General features: G+C 39.7%; 1 protein-coding gene across 6 annotated transcripts in view; it reads right to left on the reverse strand.

Annotated features, from left to right (window-relative positions):
* NFIB (nuclear factor I B) overlaps positions 1-20,317 on the reverse strand; it is a 288,819-nt gene that overhangs the window by 12,409 nt on the left and 256,093 nt on the right. For 5 of the 6 annotated variants that reach the window (XM_040358479.1, XM_040358473.1, XM_040358481.1 and 2 more), the window contains one exon: positions 3,783-3,871. The exons of the other annotated variant lie outside the window; for it this stretch is intronic. In XM_040358479.1, the coding sequence (XP_040214413.1) occupies positions 3,783-3,871 (89 nt within the window). The remainder of the gene's footprint in view (positions 1-3,782; positions 3,872-20,317) is intronic. 6 annotated transcript variants of the gene reach the window in all.

The following is a 20,317-nucleotide window of genomic DNA, read 5'->3' on the forward strand; positions in this document are numbered from 1 at the left end:
AAAATGAATCACAAATCACACACTACAGTGGACTGGCAAACTACAAAAATCATAATATCTAAGGTGACATTTCTCCTCAGTGTTTGTTAGCAATTGAAAGTCGGCTATGTTTGTGGTGCAGCCCTATTTACTTTAATGTGTCACATTTTGCAGTGGAACTTTAAGATGAATGTGACCTGTGGTACAAATTTTGCTGTTCCACACTTGAGGCTTAGCGATCAGAGGGGGGGACGGCATTTAAACCATGGCTCTAACGCCTATTTTTAACACCCACCGCCCACCCATGTAAGTTAGGCTTTACTGTTTACCCTTTTTATAATACTTAAACCTCTACATCTGAATGGGTCTTTGGTAAAGTTTACATATTCAATAAATAAAATAAAAAGTAAGCAGTGACTACTACAGTATTGTGCTTAGCAGTCATCTAGGTGAAAACGAATAAAAAAAGTTGTGACTTGCAAAGGTCACTGCCAAGCCTCTTCTATGCAGGAGAATCAACACACATAAATCTGTCCTACAGTTGACATTTAACTAATATGTTGTATTAATCTATGACATTGTTGTATTTTAAGACAACAATTGTTAATTGGAAATCCTGAATTATAATGGCTCCCAAATCAAGGCATTAAATAATTCTGCCCATTCTACCAGCTCTTTTGCCTGCACAGTTCACTGGTGAGTTGTGTGTAGGAAACTTAGGGCCAGATTCACAGAAAAAGTACGCCGGAGTATCTGCTGATACTCCGGCGTACTTTCAAATTTGCCGCGTTGTATCTTTATTTGTAATTCACAAACAAAGATACAACGGCATTTGGCTAAGATCCGACAGGCGTACGGTTTTGTACGCCTTCGGATCTTAGGATGCAATACTTCGGCGACCGCTGGGTGGAGTTCGCATAGTTTTCTGCGTCGGGTATGCAAATTAGCTGTTTACGGCGATCCACGAAGGTACGCGCGTTCGTCGCATTCTCTTACGTCGTTGCTAGTCGGCTTTTCCCGTCGTAAAGTTGCGATTGCTATTTAGGTGGTGTAATATTAGACAGCCCATGTTAAAGTATGGCCGTCGTTCCCGCATCGAATTTTTAATTTTTTTTTGCGTAAGACGTCCGGGAATACGAAAGGACGTAACGCACGTCGCCGTTCAAAAAACATGTCGGGCGCCGTAATTTCATGCAAAGCACGGCGGGAAATTTCCTAACGGAGCATGCGCAGAACGTTCGGCACGGGAACGCGCCTAATTTAAATGGTTTGAGAACCATTCACATACAATTCTTTAGTAATAAACCACAGAAAATCAAATGACAGCAGCTAATACCTAAGACCAATAAAAAATGAATACTGATAAATATCTAGTTTCTGCAGCCCATTGTCCTTTGTCATATTATGGGTCATTTTAAATTCCTCAGTGAGTAAGGTTGTGTAGCTTATACCATACAGATATTTTTTTCTAATACACTGATCAATAGTAAACCCAATGATAAGCTTTTACTAACAAAATTGCATTAAAAATGGTCTCAACTGTATTCAGTATGAAATAAAGCCATTAATCAGCAATTGTTTCAGACTGTACACCTAAAAAAAAACATAAAATAGTGCTGGATCTTCTTGGGAAGCATCATCTTACCTCAGTCTGGTTGTCTTCTGAAGAAAGGCTGCCTCAAAGCATTCTAAATATAATGCTAACTATCCTCTGAAAAACCAAGCTATCCAGTGTTGCACAGACCTGAGCTGCCTGACCTTGCCTACATTAATCGAAAACACACCTATGACCAATTTAGACAGAACTGAATGGCTCCCAAAACGGAACTTTTGGATTTTGTGGTGGGGCAATGAAAGCAGTTGCATTAATGACCAGATGCAGCCATCATATGATTGTATTTTCTATCCCGCCCATGCAATATCTTAAAGTGGTTGTGAAGGCAAAATGTTTTTATAACTTAATGCATTCTATGCATTAGGATAAAAAACCTTCAGTGTGCAGCAGCCCCCCAGCCTTTCAAATACTTGCCTGAGCCCAATCTTGATCGATGTTGCATGAGACGCTCCCACCTAATTTGCTAAGACACACAGCGGTCACAATTGGCTCCTGCTGCTATCAATCAAAGTCAGTGAGCCAATGAGGAGGGGGCAGGGCCGAGCCATGGCTCTGTGTCTGAATAGACACACAAGCAGCTGTTTGCTGTGGGGGCACTTGGCAGGGGGCAAGGGCCAGGAGCACCGGCAGGGGACTCGAGAAGAGGAGGATCTGGGCTGTAAAACCACTACACAGAGCAGGTAAGTAAAATATGTTTATTATTTTTAAAACAAAAAAAAAACAAGACTTTAATATTACTTTAACTTCTTTTTCCTAGGCAGGAACGTGTTTTACCTAACTAGAAAAGTCAGCTTTATCTCTTACACAACTTAGTTATTGGCAGATTAAAGCCTAGTACACATGATGAGATTATTGGATGAATGATAGTCTTTTTCTCTATATTGAAAACGAATGGGTTAATTAAGTACGAAAATTCTCATACAATAGAATAAAAATTCGGAAGTGATGTAATGTATTTTTATTGTGTTTTCAGATGAAAACTGTACTGATTAAAGGAAAATCGTACGATCTGGTATCATACAAGAAACATTTTCAATGATCACTTCGAAAGCGGTATTTTTGTACGATATTCTGATCATGTGTACGGGCCTTAAGTCAAACAGACCAAACCTGACCAACATCTCTGCTTATGTAGGAGCACCTTAAGATTTGATAAGTATTATTCCATGAAAAGAATATACAGAAAGAAAAGCAAATTGGACAATTTTCTCTTTAGTCAACAATACTTTTGGTGTAATAAGGGATTTTTTATCTCAACCATAAAACATATTATTACTATAAATTTTGTAGTAAGTTCTAAACAAAAGTAGAACAATCTGTATTTCATATCAAACAAAAACATGCATATATAAAAACACCACCACCCACACCAACAATCAAGTAGCTGCAGCATCTGCCAACAAAACTTCAATATTCTACTAAAATGGTCCTTAATTTTATTTTTTTAGCTTTTACTATTCATTTTATCAACAAATACAAAATTGCACTTCCAACATGCTTGTGACAAACAATTAGCATTATTTTTTGTTAGCAAGCTTGCTTAGATTACTAGTGATTTATGTAAAACATGCTTTTCTCTTACCTTATAATAAGACTAAACAAATTAAAACCATTACATCAGCAATCAGTTAGTATGTTGATTAGTTGGTTAGTTCATGATTTAGTTTACCACTGCATGTAACAAAAGTAAGCTTTATGTGAATATATGCATGGATATGTATGTATGGTTCTATATTTGCAGTGTGTTTATTTATGATCATGTTGTTTATGTTGTGTTGGTAATAAACAGTGCATGTATAGAGTCATATAGCTCCAGTTCTCTAGAACATCTGAAGCCTGTGCTTCCTTAAAGTAATGTTGATGTATAGATATTTTTATTTGACAGCAGCCATGCGGTGATCCAGACATGGATTAACTGGTTAACTGCTGGTCACAATGGAATTTCGCCTGAGCATATAACCAGTCAGCATACCAGTTTGTCCAAGCTGTTCACTCATCTCAGGAAAGACTGACTACATTGGAGCAAATGTGTTTCAACAGTTATATGCACAAATGTTTTGGTTAATTGTGATATGTAAATAAACGTTTCCAGGAGAGAGAGAAGGAGGGGTGGGAAAAGCTACAACAGCGCTATGTCTCAATGTAATTTAAAGATGAAGTGTAGGGTTGGAAATAATTAAAATTTTACCTTTGCCAAGTTATTCCCAATGTATCCTCACTGGCACTGGGGTATAAATGCCTGCCGTTTTGATTCATGGTCCAGTCACAAATCCTCAGCTGTCAATTGAAACCTAGCAGTCAGATATGGATCCAGCAGTACTGCAGATTTTTAGTATTTAAATGAATACATGCAATGGCACAAAACTTTGAGTAATCTAACTCTGTTCACTGTAGTAACTCCCTAAATAGCGTATGGATTAGCATTTCATGATTCAGTTTAATGTGCAACTCTGCAGTAGCACACACAGGTACTTTGAATAATATCAGTGCACGTTTTCACATGACATGTAATGGAGCTAATTTTTTTAAACTGTAACAAACAAAAAGTTGTTTTACATAGCAGTCAGTTGAATTCTGTTTTTTTTATCTTCTCAGCTTTCAGATTTGCATGTCTGAAACAGATGAGTAACTAGCTGTTTGTCTGTTTTCTAAATACTGTCGAGTGAGGTGTACAGCTGAATGCGGACATAAATACAATCCACACTTGAGAGGTCTTCAATGAATAAAAAAAAAAAAAGTTTTGAGGGACTGCTGTCTGTACCTTACCTATTCTATCAAGGCAGCTGGGACCATAGTCACCAAGAAAACAATTGGTAACACGCTACGTCGTGAAGAACTGAAATTCTGCAGCGCCTGCAAGGTCCCCCTTCTCAATAAAGCACATGTACAGGCCTGTCTGAAGTTTGCTAATGAACATCTAAATGATTCAGAGGAGAACTTGGTGAAAGTGTTGTGGTCAGATGAGACCATCGAACTCTTTGGCATCAACTCAACTCGCCGTGGTTATAGGAGGAGGAATGCTGCCCATGACCCCAAGAACACCATCCCCACCGTCAAACATAGATGTGGAAACATTATTCTTTGGTGGTGATTTTTTGTTAAGGGGACAGGACAACTTCCCCACATCAAAAGGACGATGAACGGGGCCATGTAATGTCAAATCTTGGGTGAGAACCCCCTTCCCTCAACCAGGGCATTGAAAATGGGTCGTGGATGGTTATTCCAGCATGACAGTGACCCAAAACACACGGCCAAGGCAGCAAAGGAGCAACTCAAGAAGAAGCACATAAGGTCCCGGAGTGGCCTAGCCAGTCTCCAGACCTTAATCCCATAGAAAATATGTGGAGGGAGCTGAAGGTTTGAGTTACCAAACGTCTGCCTCGAAACCTTAAAGACTTGTTAGAGGATCTGCAAAGAGGAGTGGGACAAAATCCCTCCCGAGATGTGTGCAAACCTGGTGGCCAACTACAAAAGATGTCTGATTGCCAACAAGGGTATTGCCAACAAGGGTTTTGCCACCAAGTACGTAGTCATGTTTTGCAAAGGGGTCAAATAGTTATTTCATTCATTAAAGTGCAAATCAATTCATAACTTTTTTTAAATGCGTTTTTCTGGATTTTATTTGTTGTTATTCTGTCTCTCACTGTTAAAATAAACCTACCATTAAAATTATAGACTGATCATCTCTTTGTCAGTGGGCAAACGTACAAAATCAGCAGGGGATCAAATACTTTTTTTCCTCACTGTATAAAACACACAGCTTTTTTTTTTGTTCAATCAGCAGGTTGAAAAAAAAATTAAATGGATTGTATTGTGACAGAGGGGGCATCCCCTGTCAGAATACCCAAATTAGGGCTGCAGCCATTAGCTGCAAACGCTGATTGAATGCTGGTTTTATAGTATGACGGTTCAACAGAAGCTGGATATTAGAATGGCTTCTATAGAACAGAGAGGAGTATACACATGCCAAAGGTTGGTCACTCCCTGCTGAACCGGAAGAATTTTAGCACTCGGCTTTCCTCTTCAAAGAGAGACCAGCCTTCATGGTTTTTGGTCTGCTTTCTCCCATCTCTTACTTTTGGTTAGTGAGGCTTCCCATCACAGTAATGGTCAATAATGAGGTATAGAAGGTCAGCCAGAACCATCAACCATGGTAACTAATCATTGGTTGAACTAGATGGACTTGTGTTTTTTTTCAGCCGGACCAACTCTGTAACTATGTAATCATTGTTTGTTCAAATAATAATGCTGCTATTCTGGGATCAGGAAAAACAGGCATGGCATGCAGGCCCTCTTAACAAGTATGTACTTTTATGTCTTTAATCATTTTAGTGACCTGCTGTATCTTGGAAGATCACAGATATACATATGACTGCTATGTAAGTTGTTGTCCACCACAAAAGTGTGAATTCATGAAACTTAGTTATTGCTAAAATTTAACTTTTTGTGCACGATACCTGTATATATACCTAATAGCAATTTTTCAAATGAAATTGTTAGTGATCAAACATAACAAAATAATTCATTTTAAGGGAAAGTGCAAAAAGTTGCTGCTGAAGGCAGATTATCTGGTCAGTGTCTGGTCTGGGGCATGCAGGTTAAACAAAAACAGCATCATAGAAAACATGCAGTTGTAGACATAACGTTTGCAAAAGTTTAAAATGGAAAACACCAACACAAATTAGTTGTAACTGGTCATAGTATGATGTGCAAATTCTCTCATGTTTGTACTGGTCTATAAAAATGTGTTAGCATGCCAAGACTACTTTTAAATTCAAAAGTCTTTCAAGTCTACTCTGTCAGAGGCTGACATTTGTTCATCTCACATTGTATATAATATATATATTTTTTACTATAATTATATTGTACACATTGCATCAAACATATTACAATTAGCCAGATATTATGACTGATATGTAAATTTGTTTTCCTTCAGTTACCCCTTGGTGTGGGAGTTAACTTTTACACAGCCCCCTATAACTAACAGTTGCAACCTCATTCAATTTTAGTTTAAGTTTACTTGTCTAAAATGTAAGGCTAGAGCCACAGTTATCTTTGTAGCTCCGTTACGGTACTTAAATCTCTAACAATTTAGTGTTATGCCCCTGTGGTTTAAGCCAGAAGGTCATACATGTTCTTATATGAAGGTTCTCCAGAAAGTTTTATTCCATTTGGAAAACCATGTCAAACAAAGATTGACAGCACCTAAACTTTAACGAAAGCTATCACAACTGATAAACAGTATTTTTAACTTTAAACAATACACATACATTTTTGGATTGTAGTCTCTTTTCCACAGATTATAGAATGAAAGTACAGTTGTGCTCATAAGTTTACATACCCTGGCAGAATTTATGATTTCCTGGCCATTTTTCCGAGAATATGAATGATAACACAAAAACTTTTCTTTCACTCATGGTTAGTGTTTGGCTGAAGCCATTAATTATCAATCAACTGTGATTATTCTTTTTAAATCATAATCACAACAGAAACTACCCAAATGAACCTGATCAAAAGTTTACATGCTCTGGTGATTTTTGGCCTGATAACATGCACACAAGTTGACACAAAGGGGTTTGAATGGCTATTGTGATCTGTTTGCTTGTAATTAGTGCGTGTATAAAAGGTCAATGTGTTTCTGGACTCCTGACAGACCCTTGCATCTTTCATCCAGTGCTGCACGGACGTTTCTGGATTCTGAGAATTGTCAAAAGATCTGCGGGAAAAGGTAGTTGAACTGTATAAAACAGGAAAGGGATATAAAAAGATATCCAAGGAATTGAGAATGCTAATCAGCAGTGTTCATGCTAATCAAGAAGTGGAACATGAGGGGTTCTGTTGAAACCAAAGCACAGTCAGGTAGACCAACTAAATTTTCAGACACAACTGCCAGGAAAATTGTTCAGGAAGCAAAGAAAACCCCACAAATAACTTAAGGTGAAATACTCTCTGAAAACATGTGGTGTGGCTATTTCAAGATGCACAATAAGGAGGCACTTGAAGAAAGATGGGCTGTTTGGTCGAGTCGCCAGAAGAAAGCCATTATTATGCAAATGCCACAAAGTATACTACTTACACTACGCCTAACAGCACAGAGACAAGCCTCAAACCTTCTGGCACAAAGTCATTTGGGGTTATGAGACCAAAATGTAGCTTTTTGGCCACAACCATAAATGTGTCATTTGGAGAGGAGTCAACAAGGCCTATGATGAAAGTTACCCCATTCCTACTGTGGAACACGGAGGTGGATCGCTGATGGTTTGGGGATGTGTGAACTACAAAGGCACAGTAAATTTGGTCAAAATCGATGGCAAGATTAATGCAGTATGTTATCAAAAAATACTGGAGGAACATTTGCATTCATCAGCCAAGAAGCTGTGCATGGGACGTACTTGGACATTCCAACATGACAATGAGGCCAAGTCGACCTGTCATTGGCTATAGCAGAATAAAGTGAAGGTTCTGGAGTGGCCATCTAATGCCGCGTACACACGATCAGTTCGTCTGATGAAAACGGTCTGATGGACCGTTTTCATCAGACAAACCGATTGTGTTTGGGCCCCATCAGTTTTCTATCCATCGGTGAAAAAACTAGGAACTTGTTTTAAAATTATCTGATGGTTAAAAAACCGATAGAAAAAAACGATCGTCTGTGGGCACGTCCATCGGTTAAAAATCCACGCATGCTCAGAATCAAGTCGACGCATGCTTGGAAGCATTGAACTTAATTTTTCTCAGCACGTCGTTGTGTTTTACGTCACCGCGTTCTGACATGATCGTTTTTTTAACTGATGGTGTGTAGGCAAGACTGATGAAAGTCAGCTTCATCAGATATCTGATAAAAAAAATCCATCAGACTGTTTTCATCGGATGAACCGATCGTGTGTATAGGGCATTAGTCTCCTGACCTCAATATCATTGAGCCACTCTGGAGAGATCTCAAACGTGTTGTGAATGCAAGACAGCCCAAGAATTTACAGGAACTGGAGGCTTTTTGCCAAGAGGAATGGGCAGCTTTACCATCTGAGAAGATTAAGAGCCTCATCCACAAATATCACAAAAGACTTCAAGCTGTCATTGATGTTAAAGGGGGCAATACACGGTATTAAGAACTGGGGTATGTAAACTTTTGATCAGGGTCATTTGGGCAGTTTCTGTTGTGATTATGATTTAAAAATAGTAAACACAGTTGATTGATAATAAATGGCTTCAGACAAACACTAACCATGAGTGAAAGAAAAGTTATTGTGTTAACATTCATATTCTCTGAAAAATGGCCAAGAAATCATAAATTATGCCAGGCTTTGTAAACTTCTGAGCACAACTGTATATGGGTTGTAGAAGGTCCTTCAACAGCACACATTATAAGCCGTGAAGATAACCCAAACTAACCTACTGAAAAATAACTTACGTCAATTGATTAGGTAATTGTATTTATGGTAGAAAGACAAGTATTTTAACTGGAGGGCTGGGTTATTTTGAGGTGTCAGATACAGTAAATGAATGTAATTCTAGGGGAAAAAAATCACTATCTATACAAAACACATGTGCAATGTCAACAAGGGGAAAGAATGTCAGCATATTTCTTATACAAAACAAAACAGCTGCTAGCTATATGAAAGCAGGATATAATCCACAATCTGAAATTCAAACAATAAACATAAATGTTGAACTGAAGTCTAATACTGTCCACTTTACCAATTTGCTGGAATATTTGAAATCTATACAGCTCTGACTTCTTACCAGCTGCTGTAGTGTGATAACAGATTTATTAGAACTGACAACTTCATGTTCTTCACACCTTGGAAATCATACCGAAATATGTTCCACGTGTGATAATAATGTCTTATTTTTATATACATAGTTGTATAGTATTCTTACACTTCTAACTTGAGAATGGGTGCCTATAGGAGCTTTTCTTAGTAGTTTAATGTCTGTGTTTCTAGGGCCACTGCCAGAATCCATATGAGCGGTGTTCCGCTCCTTTTGTTCCATGAGCTCTGGTGCAAAAAAAATGAGAATGCAACGTCATCAGTGGAAAATGCGCAATCACACTTGATAACTGCTGCATTTGCAAGTGGAAAATAAAAGTGTAATCATCAAGACTGCAAATATCAATATGTCCTGATCATTATCATAGAGACCACATGGGCAGACCGTGTGACACATGTACATAGCATGTGCTACTCAGAAAGATAGTAAAAGTGTTTGTAAATGCAGTCTTGGTTGCAAATTATCATGGAAAAACATGTTTACATAACCTAATGAAAATTTTCAGTTCTAATCATGAATTAATAAAAATAATAATAATGCACAGTTAATGCTTACAGATGAACTCTAGGAAGATCTAAAGCCCAATTAAATCTGTATATGTTTTATTTAAAAAAATATATGAGTATTTTTTCACATAGCTAGCAAAAATACCTGTACCTCAGCTGGTTTTAGCATCCTGTAATTTCCAGTACCACAGTATACAGACTGGCAGATGGAGGAGTTGACATCTGAACCAATCAGTTGGCTTTGCTGTTTTGCATAGTGTTATCAATTAATAGTTTAAGCGTTTGTATTCTGTTTGCATTTAGCTATTTCTAGGGCAATGTTAAGTATTAGGATAACTGACAATGAAAAGTCAAATGTTTAGGCACTATCAGTAGAAGTCCAGCTCTGGGCTGCTGTTAAATTAACCTATGCAGTAGGTGTGACAATGGCTCTCTAAGCCTCACAATGCACAGAGATTTTCCAGCTCAAGGGCCAATAGTCTATAATTTGTTAGGCTCAATCAAGGTAATCCTAAAAATCTTTGGCGCTAAAGCAGTAAGATCACATCTGCTTATGTTTCTAGTTCTGTTCTTGCCAAGTTTGTTGCTTTGGGTGTTTCCATTTTTAATACCACAAAATAAAATACATTTGTTGCATCTATCAAATATACTGACAAATAAAAACAGATAAGAACAATAAAAAATTATATAAGTTCAGGTTTCCAATTAGCTGATCCCCTAAGGCAGTGGTTTCCAACCTCAGTCCTCAAGTACCACCAACAGGCCATGTTTACTGGTTTTCCTTTATCTTGCACAGGTGCTTTAATCCGGAGTCAATGGCTTGGTATTTTGGACAGCTATTTTATCTAGGAAAAATTCACAAAATATGGACTGTTGGTGGCACTTGAGGACTGGGGTTGAGAACCACTGCCCTAAGTAATACAATAGCAGTCTTAGAAATCTATAAAAAACAATCGATTTCCAAGGCTGAATGTGAATGTTGACAAACAGCAGGCCCATCGGGGTGCAAGAATGAAATGAATCCCTGTTGAACATACTATTCCTCAATTAAGGGTCTGCTAATTCTCTTGATCAAGGTGGTCAAGTCCTTTAAAATATTTGTTTGGTAACTAAACTACTGAATTAATCACTGTGCTGAAAACATCAAAGTCAGCTCAGAAATTATTCCAAAATAACAATTTTCTAAGCAATTAAGTCTGTTACTTATTACTACATTGGAGCTTGCAACTTCATAGTGCATGTCACAAATTATGAGAGAAACAGTCAAGATAAATATATTTTCCTGCAGCACTGTTTATTTTATGTGTTCCATTTAAAGCTGCAATGCGGCTTTAGAATGCTATCTATAGTTTAACAGTACGCAGCCATAGGGCATAGGGTTAAGCTCCATTTATGTTTTATCACAACAGCATCCATTTTCTGGCTGGGAGTCAAATCTGCTCTGAAGTTACACTCTCACACATGGATAACGAATATACTGCAACCATGTTCAATTCTCAAAGCTATAAACTGTCCCAAACAGTATTACATACAGGCAAATCATCTTAACCTGTCCCAGCTTTATCTTAGTTTATTCAGCCCTCACTTCCTGTATGTACAGGCCTTGTTATCTCCAACATAACAGAAAAAATGGAAAGCCCATTGTTTTAACAAGTAGGCCCACGGACTCTGCTTACCATTAAGACAAAACATTTTAGATTCTGATAGATTTAAGCAGCAATTATAAAGTATGTTTTTTTGCATGCATGCAAGCCTGTCTTCTGGTGTTGTTTCAGTTGTGTGATTTAATCTCCTCAAATAAATTGTTTGCATAATATCATGTAATAGTCAGACTTCCTTTAAATGTGTTTCCTTTCCATCTTACATATGTGTAATGTGACCTCTTATCCATTTTCATACTGACATGGCAGTCACGTGTCGTGATTTGACGTCAAACTGTCATTTACAAAAAAGAGACACAATAAGAGCTTCTCCAGTGTTGATGGCTTGTTTCCTAAGTGGGGAAGTTCTGTAAAACAGCCTGTTTGGGCTTTACTCTACAGCCATCAACTACCCTTTAAATAGATTGTAAAAAATGTTCCAGCAATCAATATGTTTTGCACTCATCAGGACAAGGAATAAAGAAGGTTTTCTTTGTGCTTGCTACAAATGAGCAATGAAAGGATGCACCTAGGAAACAAAACTTTTCACATATTTGTAATATTGATGTTTCTGATGAGCATAATTTTTAACTATTTTTGATAGTCACTATTTATTTCTAAAATGAATCTTTTGTTACAATTTTTCTACCATCAGAGCTGTCTTAGGAATTTTACCTTTGGATCAATGCAAAATAGCATCCCTAATTATATTAGCAAGTATTTTTGTAAAGAACAACCATCTAGGACATTTTCCATGATCTTGGTGAAAATAAAAAATTCTGTGTAAGCTATCCAGCGTTGGTTTTGTGCAATTTCTCGCCAACTTCCCATGCAATTTTTATGAATACGGATGCAGACATGAACTTTGTGTTGAAAAATTAACAGTCTGTCTCCTTCATTTGGTTTTGTTTTACTATACCTATACAGATATATAGTATGCAGAAAAATGATTACATTTGCTGCAAGTGGGCTGGACAAAATCAATTACTGGTGACAACTGCTTGTATTGTTGATATCCCACACAAGGCACAAAGTATTAGGATTGAGCTGACTTTCAAAAATATCAGAGAATGACAATGGCTATTCTCTAGTGAGACAAAACAGACATGCTAAAAGATATAGCAATGACTTTGCCAAACATCAGCAAAAATTACTTTAACATGTAATTAAAGGCAAATCTTTTTTTTTGGCATTTTGTATAGAGTAAAAGAGGGTTAGAATCCCTGTCAGTTTTTCTTTTACCTTCTATGTCCCGTTGAGGAGGTTTCAACCTTTTTAGTGTTCTGATGTCAACTCAACATGTGTGATTTTCCTTCCTTTCACTTTTTTTTTTTTTTTTTTTTTTTTTTTTTTCTTTTTTTTTTAACTTCAGACTCCACCTCATAGAGTGTGCATTTACATGCTCATGTTCTGCGTACCAGCCCATTGCATCTCTATTTCGGTTTTGCATCATTAGTGTCTCTGTTTTTTATGCTAGTTGTTTTTATTTTGTTTTCCACTTTTGTGTTTTTTTTTTTTTTTTTTTTTTTTTTTTTAATTATATATATATTATATTATTTTCTTGAGTCCATTTTTGACTTCTTTTGCTGGACATATACAAAAGTTTTCCCTTAATACTTCACCTCCCCTTACCCGTCCCTCCCCCCCCCCCCCTATCTCACCAAAACAATCTCCTTGTACCTCTACTTCTCTCTGATTTTTCTATAATGGCCTTAAGTGTCTTCTCTTAATTTTTCCGCGTGGCTCCACGATTTCTTAAAAGTTCTCCAGTTTTCCCATTTCATATTTTGTAATATGTTATTACCCTCCATGTTCTCCTGAAGTTCCTCCATCCTATACGTTTCTTCAACCGCATCGATCCATTCCCAGATCGATGGGCATTCCACCTCTTGCCAGCCCCTTGGAATTAATCTTTTGGCAGCATTCAATAGGTGTGGTACTAGCGATTTTTTATAACTTTTAATGCCTTCTTCCCCCCCGTGGAACAGGACAACCCAAGGGTCCATCTTTATCTTTTTCTTTGTAATCTCTTCGACGCAGGCCAATATTTTTTCCCAGTACCTCCTTACCTTAGGGCATCCCCACCACAGGTGCGCCATATTTCCTGGTAAGCCGCATCCCCTCCAGCACTCTCCAGTCTGTCCCTCTTTAAACTTTTTTAATTTGTCTGGTGTCATGTACCATCCAGCTATGCATTTAAAACACATCTCTGCCGTGCGGCTATCCACCGCGGAGGAGTGTGTCAGGGTCAGCATTTTCTCTATTGTGGTCCTATCCTGATGTGTCCCTAGTTCCCCTTCCCATTTTTTAATGAATGGGGGTATGTTCTGCTCTTCCATCTTCAGTAACATCTTATATAGTCCCGAGATAGTTCCTCTGGCATTTTTTGTAGAGCATATTTTTTCCAATTCCAATAACTGATCTCCCGACCTCAGTGGGTGTGGAAGGTCTTGGATAAAGTGGTTTAGTTGCCTATATCTCCATTCATTAATTTCCAGGAAAGAGTTTTTTAATTTCAACTCCTGTAGTGTTAAAATGTGCCCTTCCTTCATTATGTCCCTTAATTGTAAAGTATCCATTTTAATCCAATTTCCCCCCACTTGTGTTTTACCTGGTGCAAAATAATCATTATTTTTCAGTGATATGAGGGGTGAATTGTACTCTTTCACGATTTTTTTATAGACCGTGTCCCAAACTTTAAGTGCATTTTTAGTTATCTCGTGTGCATTTTTATCTATTATCCTAAATTGTGGAGGGTTCCAAATTATCTTATCTAACCTTACCTGTGACAATTTATTTTCTACACTAACCCACCTTTTTTCTTTGCTAGCCCTGGCCCACTCCACCACTCTTGTTAATATCACCGCCTCATAGTATCTTTTGACATCGGGGACCGCTAATCCACCCTTTTTTTTTGGTTGTTTTAGGGTCTGAAGAGCTATCCTGTGCTTCTTATTTCTCCATATATAATTCATTATTAATTTTCTAAGGGCCGAGAACAATGTCCTGGGAAGGGCAATGGGGATCATCTGGAACTTATATAAAATTTTTGGCAGAATGACCATTTTGCAGTAATTAATTCGTCCTATCCATGATATTGCCCTGTTTTCTACCCTTTTTGTTTCTGTCTTAATTTCATTTAATAAGGGGATAAAATTTATCGTATACATCTCCCTAGTAGATTTTGCTAGCAGTATTCCTAGGTATTTGAGTTCTTTAACCCAAGCAAATTTGTACTTCATTTTAAGGAGTTGTTCTTCTATCTTGCTTATGTTTATACTCATAATCTCCGTTTTTGTGATGTTTAATTTAAAGTTTGAGATTTCTCCGTATTCGCTACAAAGGTTTAGAAGGTTTGGGATTGATGTTTTGGGTTCCATTAAATAGAAGAGGATGTCGTCTGCAAAAGCTGCAAGTTTATGTTCTTCCTCTCCTATTTTAACCCCTTTTATTTTTTGAGAGTTTCTGATCCTAGCCAGCAGGGGTTCCAGTGCGAGCACGAACAGTAATGGCGATAGAGGGCACCCTTGCCTTGTACCGTTTCTCATTAAGAAGGTTTGAGAGAGATTTCCATTTATTTTTATTTTGGCCGTGGGGGACCTGTAGAGAGTGCCAATCCACTCCATCATCCTCTGTCCAAACCCCATTTCCTTCAGGGTGAGCAACATGAGTCCCCAGTCTACCCTGTCAAACGCTTTTTCTGCGTCTATCGACAGAAGTAGACCTGGGGACCCCGCCGCCTTCATTTTCCGGAGGATTAACAGTGTTCTAACCCCATTATCTCTCCCCTCTCTTCCCTGGACAAATCCCGTCTGATCCGGGTACACCAATCTCGCCATTTCCTGTTTAACTCTCCCGGCCAATACCTTTGCAAACAGTTTTAAATCTGTATTGAGCAGAGATATCGGCCGGTATCCTGAACAGTTTCCGATGTCCTTCCCTTCCTTAGGGATAACGGTGATAGTTGCCTCCGATGCCTCTTTACTTAGTTCGTACTCCTTTCCAAGCCCGTTATAATACTGGCATAGCCTTGGCAGAAGTATCTCCTTAAATTTTTTGTAATACATTACTGTAAAGCCGTCTGGCCCCGGACTTTTACCTGAGGCAGAGCTTGATAATGCTGCTCTAATTTCGTTTTCCGTTATTTGCCTGTCCATCCCCTCTGCGTCTATTTGACTGACTTTTGATAACCTTGCTTCTTCTAAGAATGCTGAGATTTTTTTTTCCTTCTCCCCTTTTTGCCAACTTTTTTGTTCTACTGAGTATAATTTTTCATAATATAATCTAAATGTTTCAGCAATATCTTTTGTTGTGTGCAAGACCTCTCCTTTTTCGTTTTTAATTTTATCTATATAATTCCTTGATTTCTTTTTTTGTACCATCCGGGCCAGATGTTTGCTTGTTTTATTTCCCCACCTATATCTCTCCCTTGCCACCAAGTTAAATTCCCTTCTTGTTTCTCGATCAATAAGTTCTTTAAGTTCGTTCCGCTTATTAACTAAGTCCAGATAAATATCTCGTTGTTTACCATTTTTCTTATGTGTTAGTTCCAAATTGAAGATCTCATCTACTAATTTTTCCTTCTTACTGTTCATTTCTTTTTTCCTCCTTGCCCCTTCGGAGATTAACACCCCTCTAATCACCGCCTTATGGGCATCCCATAATGTTGCTGCCGAAATTTCATCTGTCTTGTTTATCTTAAAATATTCCTCTAATTCTTTTTTAACCCTCATTAAACTTTTCTCTTCTATTAGTAGTTTCTCATTTAGTCTCCAATTTGGATAGGTCCTTTGATTGCCTATGATATTTATGGATATACTAATTGGAGCATGATCGGAAATCGTCATGGTCTCTATTTTTGTCTCGACCACCGCATCTAACATTCTATGCTCAATGAAAATGTGGTCGATCCGGGAGTAACTTCCGTGTACGTGAGAATAAAATGTATAATCTCTTTTGCTTGGGTTAAAGATCCTCCATGTGTCTACTAATTGGCTTCTATGTAGACTACTTTTTACCTTTCTTAATTGCCTTTCTTGAGTCTCTAATGTTTGGTGTGTTTTGTCGGCCTTTGTGTCCATACAGAAATTTAAATCTCCTCCCAGTATTATCTTTCCCCTCCTGAAATCTTTTAATTTCCCCAGGATTCCCTGGAGGTATTTCATCGGGGAGGTGTTCGGTGCATATATGTTTACAAGAGTATATTCCTCCTCCTCTAGTTTTCCCCTTAAAAAGAGGAATCTCCCTTCTGGGTCTGTCAATCGGTCCGTTAACACAAACCTAATCCCCTTAGCTATCCCAATTGCTACCCCTCTGGCCCTTTTAGAAATGGTGTCACCATAGTACCATATGGGGAAGTCAGGGGAATATAGCTTTATGTTTGATCCTAATGTAAGATGGGTTTCCTGCAGGAGGACAACATCTGACCTATACCTCTTTAGTTCCTTTAGTACCTTATGTCTCTTTGATGGACTATTGAGGCCTTTTACGTTATAAGATAGGCATTTAATTACCGGCATCTTGGTTGTTGGTTACAGTTTCTTCCGATTGTTTTGGTGAGATAGGATATCTTCCCCCCTCCCTCCCTTCCCCTCCCCTCCCTCCCCTCCCTCCCACCCTCCCGTCCCCTCCCTCCAACCCATCCCACCCATCCCCCCCTCCCTCCCTTCCCCTCCCTCCAACCCATCCCTCCCATCTCCCCCTCCCTCCCCCCCTCTTTGGCCTATTAAAGACCTCTGAACCATCTTCCATATCTTGGTTCAGATCGCTCCAGGTGGGGCCCGAGGCCGCCTCCCCCCTCCCGGTTTTCCTCCCGGGAGAGGGGGGGGGGGGCGGGGCCGGACCCAGCCAGAGATCCGTGAGAGGGCGAATCAGGTCATGAAAAAGCAAGCAAAAAACAAAAAAAAAACAAAAAGAAAGCAAACCAGCCGGGGGCATCGAGAGGAGCTCAAAGAGGGCCATAGTGCAACCCGAGAAAGAAAAGCAAAAAAGGGGGGGGGGAGAAGGGGCGTTTCCGTTTCCTCCCCTCTCCCACCCACCTCCGCCTCCCTCCTACTCCCAACCTGGAAGGTCGGGGACCTGAATATCCAATTTCCTACAGAATTCGTTCAAGTCCTCAGGGAATCTTAGTGTCGCCGATTTCCCCTCCTTTATTCCAATTAGGCAAGCAGGGAACCCCCAGTTATACTTAATGTTCTGATCTATCATCTGTTTTAGGAGTGGTTTTAACAACCATCTCCTAGCCAGGGTTTCTGGGGCCACATCGGTAAATATCTGCAGCTCCGTCCCTTCAAACACTGTCGGGGGTTGTCCCCTCAGCTTCTTCCAAATTGCTTCCTTTTCTTCATAGAGTCTGAACCTTATTATAACATCTCTTGTTCTCTCGGGGGTCACTCTTTTCGAATTTCCTACTCGATGGACCCTTTCGATCCCAATTGGATTGTCTGTTGTTCTTTCCAGTAGTGGGTTAAATAACGTCTGCACTATTATCCTGAGGTCCTCACCTCTCTTCTCTGGTAAAGACCTTATCCTCAAGTTTTGTCTCCGGCTTCTGTTTTCTTGGTCTTCCAATTTGTAAAGAATATGCCTCTGTTGTAGTTGAATCTGGTCCATCTGGGTTTTTAGCGTAATTGATTCCTGTTCTTGTTTCTCTATTTGTTCCTCTACTGTTTCTATTCTGGACAGCATGTGGCCAAGATCGGTCCGTAAGCTCTGTATTTCACTTTTTATAACGTTTTCCAATCTTAACAACATCCCTGCCATTTCTTCTTTTGAGGGGGAGTGGGTGTCTGCACTTCGTTCATCCATCCTGCTGCTTTCCATACCACTTCCTGTGGGCCCTTCCTCCCTTTGTTCTATGGATGTTTCTCTAGAGTTGTCACTCTGGGGTTTCTTATTTTCGGCCTTTTTGACTTTATTTGTTTGTTGTTGCTTTGTTACCCCCTGGACACCAGGGACACGTGGACTTTCCCCTTTAGTCACAAATGGCCTTATTGAGCTTGTTGCTGTAGTATTACTTGGAGTAGTTGGGGGGCCCCCTTTTGTTGATCTACTCGTCATTCTGCTCATGTTCGTCTCCTTCCTTCTGATTCTCTTCCCCAGCTTGACCCAGCAGATTGATACGGAATCCAGTAAATAAGGGGGAGACCATTAGGGGGCACCGGGCTGAGTTAGACCGGAAATTTTACCCCCCCTTGACTCCTACCCTGCCAAATATTATTTTATTTGATTATTTAATCCAGGGAATAGGGATGCTCTCAGGGTGAACATGGACCATGACAGTGACAGTGACCCTTTTTCGGAGCATAAGGGGGCGACCAGGGTCCCCCGATAAATGATTTCCTCAATGAAGAGAGTCGCATAAAATAATGCACTGCGGGGGTGTGGTGGGGGGTCCGTCCCTTACCTTATATGCTACGCTTGGGGTTTTAAGTCCCGAGTGTATATGTCGGTTAGACCTATTTAAACCTCTCCTCCCAGTCCCAAAGAGAAGTCCCAACGGATAAGATGTGGATACCAATTAACAATATTCCCCGTCCCCCTCTAGTCCCCTTCCCCTCCCGCCTCCCTCCGCAGGCCTCCAGGGCAACAAAAAAAGAGGGGGATAGGAGAGAGAAGGAAAAAGGGAACCACCCCAAAGAAAAAGGGGGAAAAAACCCCGCTCAGTTGATTATCAATCAGTCATCAATTTTCATCCTTTGCTCCTGCTATGGATTTCAATGTCTAAATTTTCAAATTACACAGATCATATCCTATAATGGTGGATCCCCTTGACTCATATCAACTTTCTTGGGGATACACTTTTCATTTTTAATCCCTCAGCCCACAAAGTGCCTTATGTAAGTAAGGGTTAAGAAGAGGGGAATACCAAAGAAAAGCAAGTCAATATTACTCCTCCTGTTCATATACTCCCTAGGTCCCACTATAACAGTGTCCCGGGCTCCCAGGGTAATACAGTCCAGTTTACCAGTTAACAGAATGTCTGTTTAGCTCTTATCTTAGGAGTACAGTACACCTTGGATTTGCAGCAGTAAGATTTGCAGTGTCTGCCGCAACTTTTCCAAGCAAAATGCTAGGGGAGACAGTCTCTTTTTCTCTTTCTTCCTTTTTCCTGCCCTTTAAAAGCGCTTTACATGCTTTAACATTGTCCCTTGCAGATATTCAATCCTCTCCCCTATCTTACCTCCCCCTCGCCCTCCAGTTCCTCTGGGGGGCCTGGAGATGACACGGACCGTATGTTCAGCTGATTATACTATGATGATTAATTAAAAGAATAAACAAAAACGACCTTATCTCCGGTGGCGATGGTAATGGGACGGGCAGAAGTTTACATCCTCCTCTCTCGTGTTGCCGCGTGCTTACTCTTCAGCAGTATGCTCTTCTCATCTCCCCCTCATCTGCTGTTCTCACTCGCTGCTGTGGTCCGCGTGTTTAGCACGACCCAGCATGGGGCTGGTAATGGAAGCGTGGACCGAGAGGTGAGCCGTCTCTTCACTTCCCCTAGCCGGCGTGCACTGTGCTGCATACGTGCGGGATCTGCTGGCTTTCCTTCTCCTCCACGAGAGCCGGTCGCCTCATCTCCAGCTGGTTCTCAGCTCCTCACACCCCCCACCTGCGTGCGCGCCTCCTCATGTGCACGAGCGCGCCATGATGCCGGGAGACCTGCTTCCTTTCACTTTTAATGATAAAGAGAAACAGTAGAAATACAGGGGCAGATCCTCAAAGAAATTACGCCGGCGTATCTCTTGATACGCCGCGTAATTTCAAATTTTGCGCGTCGTATCTTTGTTTTGTTATCCACAAAA

This window comes from Rana temporaria, chromosome 1, assembly GCF_905171775.1.
Source record: "Rana temporaria chromosome 1, aRanTem1.1, whole genome shotgun sequence".
Lineage (NCBI taxonomy): Eukaryota > Metazoa > Chordata > Amphibia > Anura > Ranidae > Rana > Rana temporaria.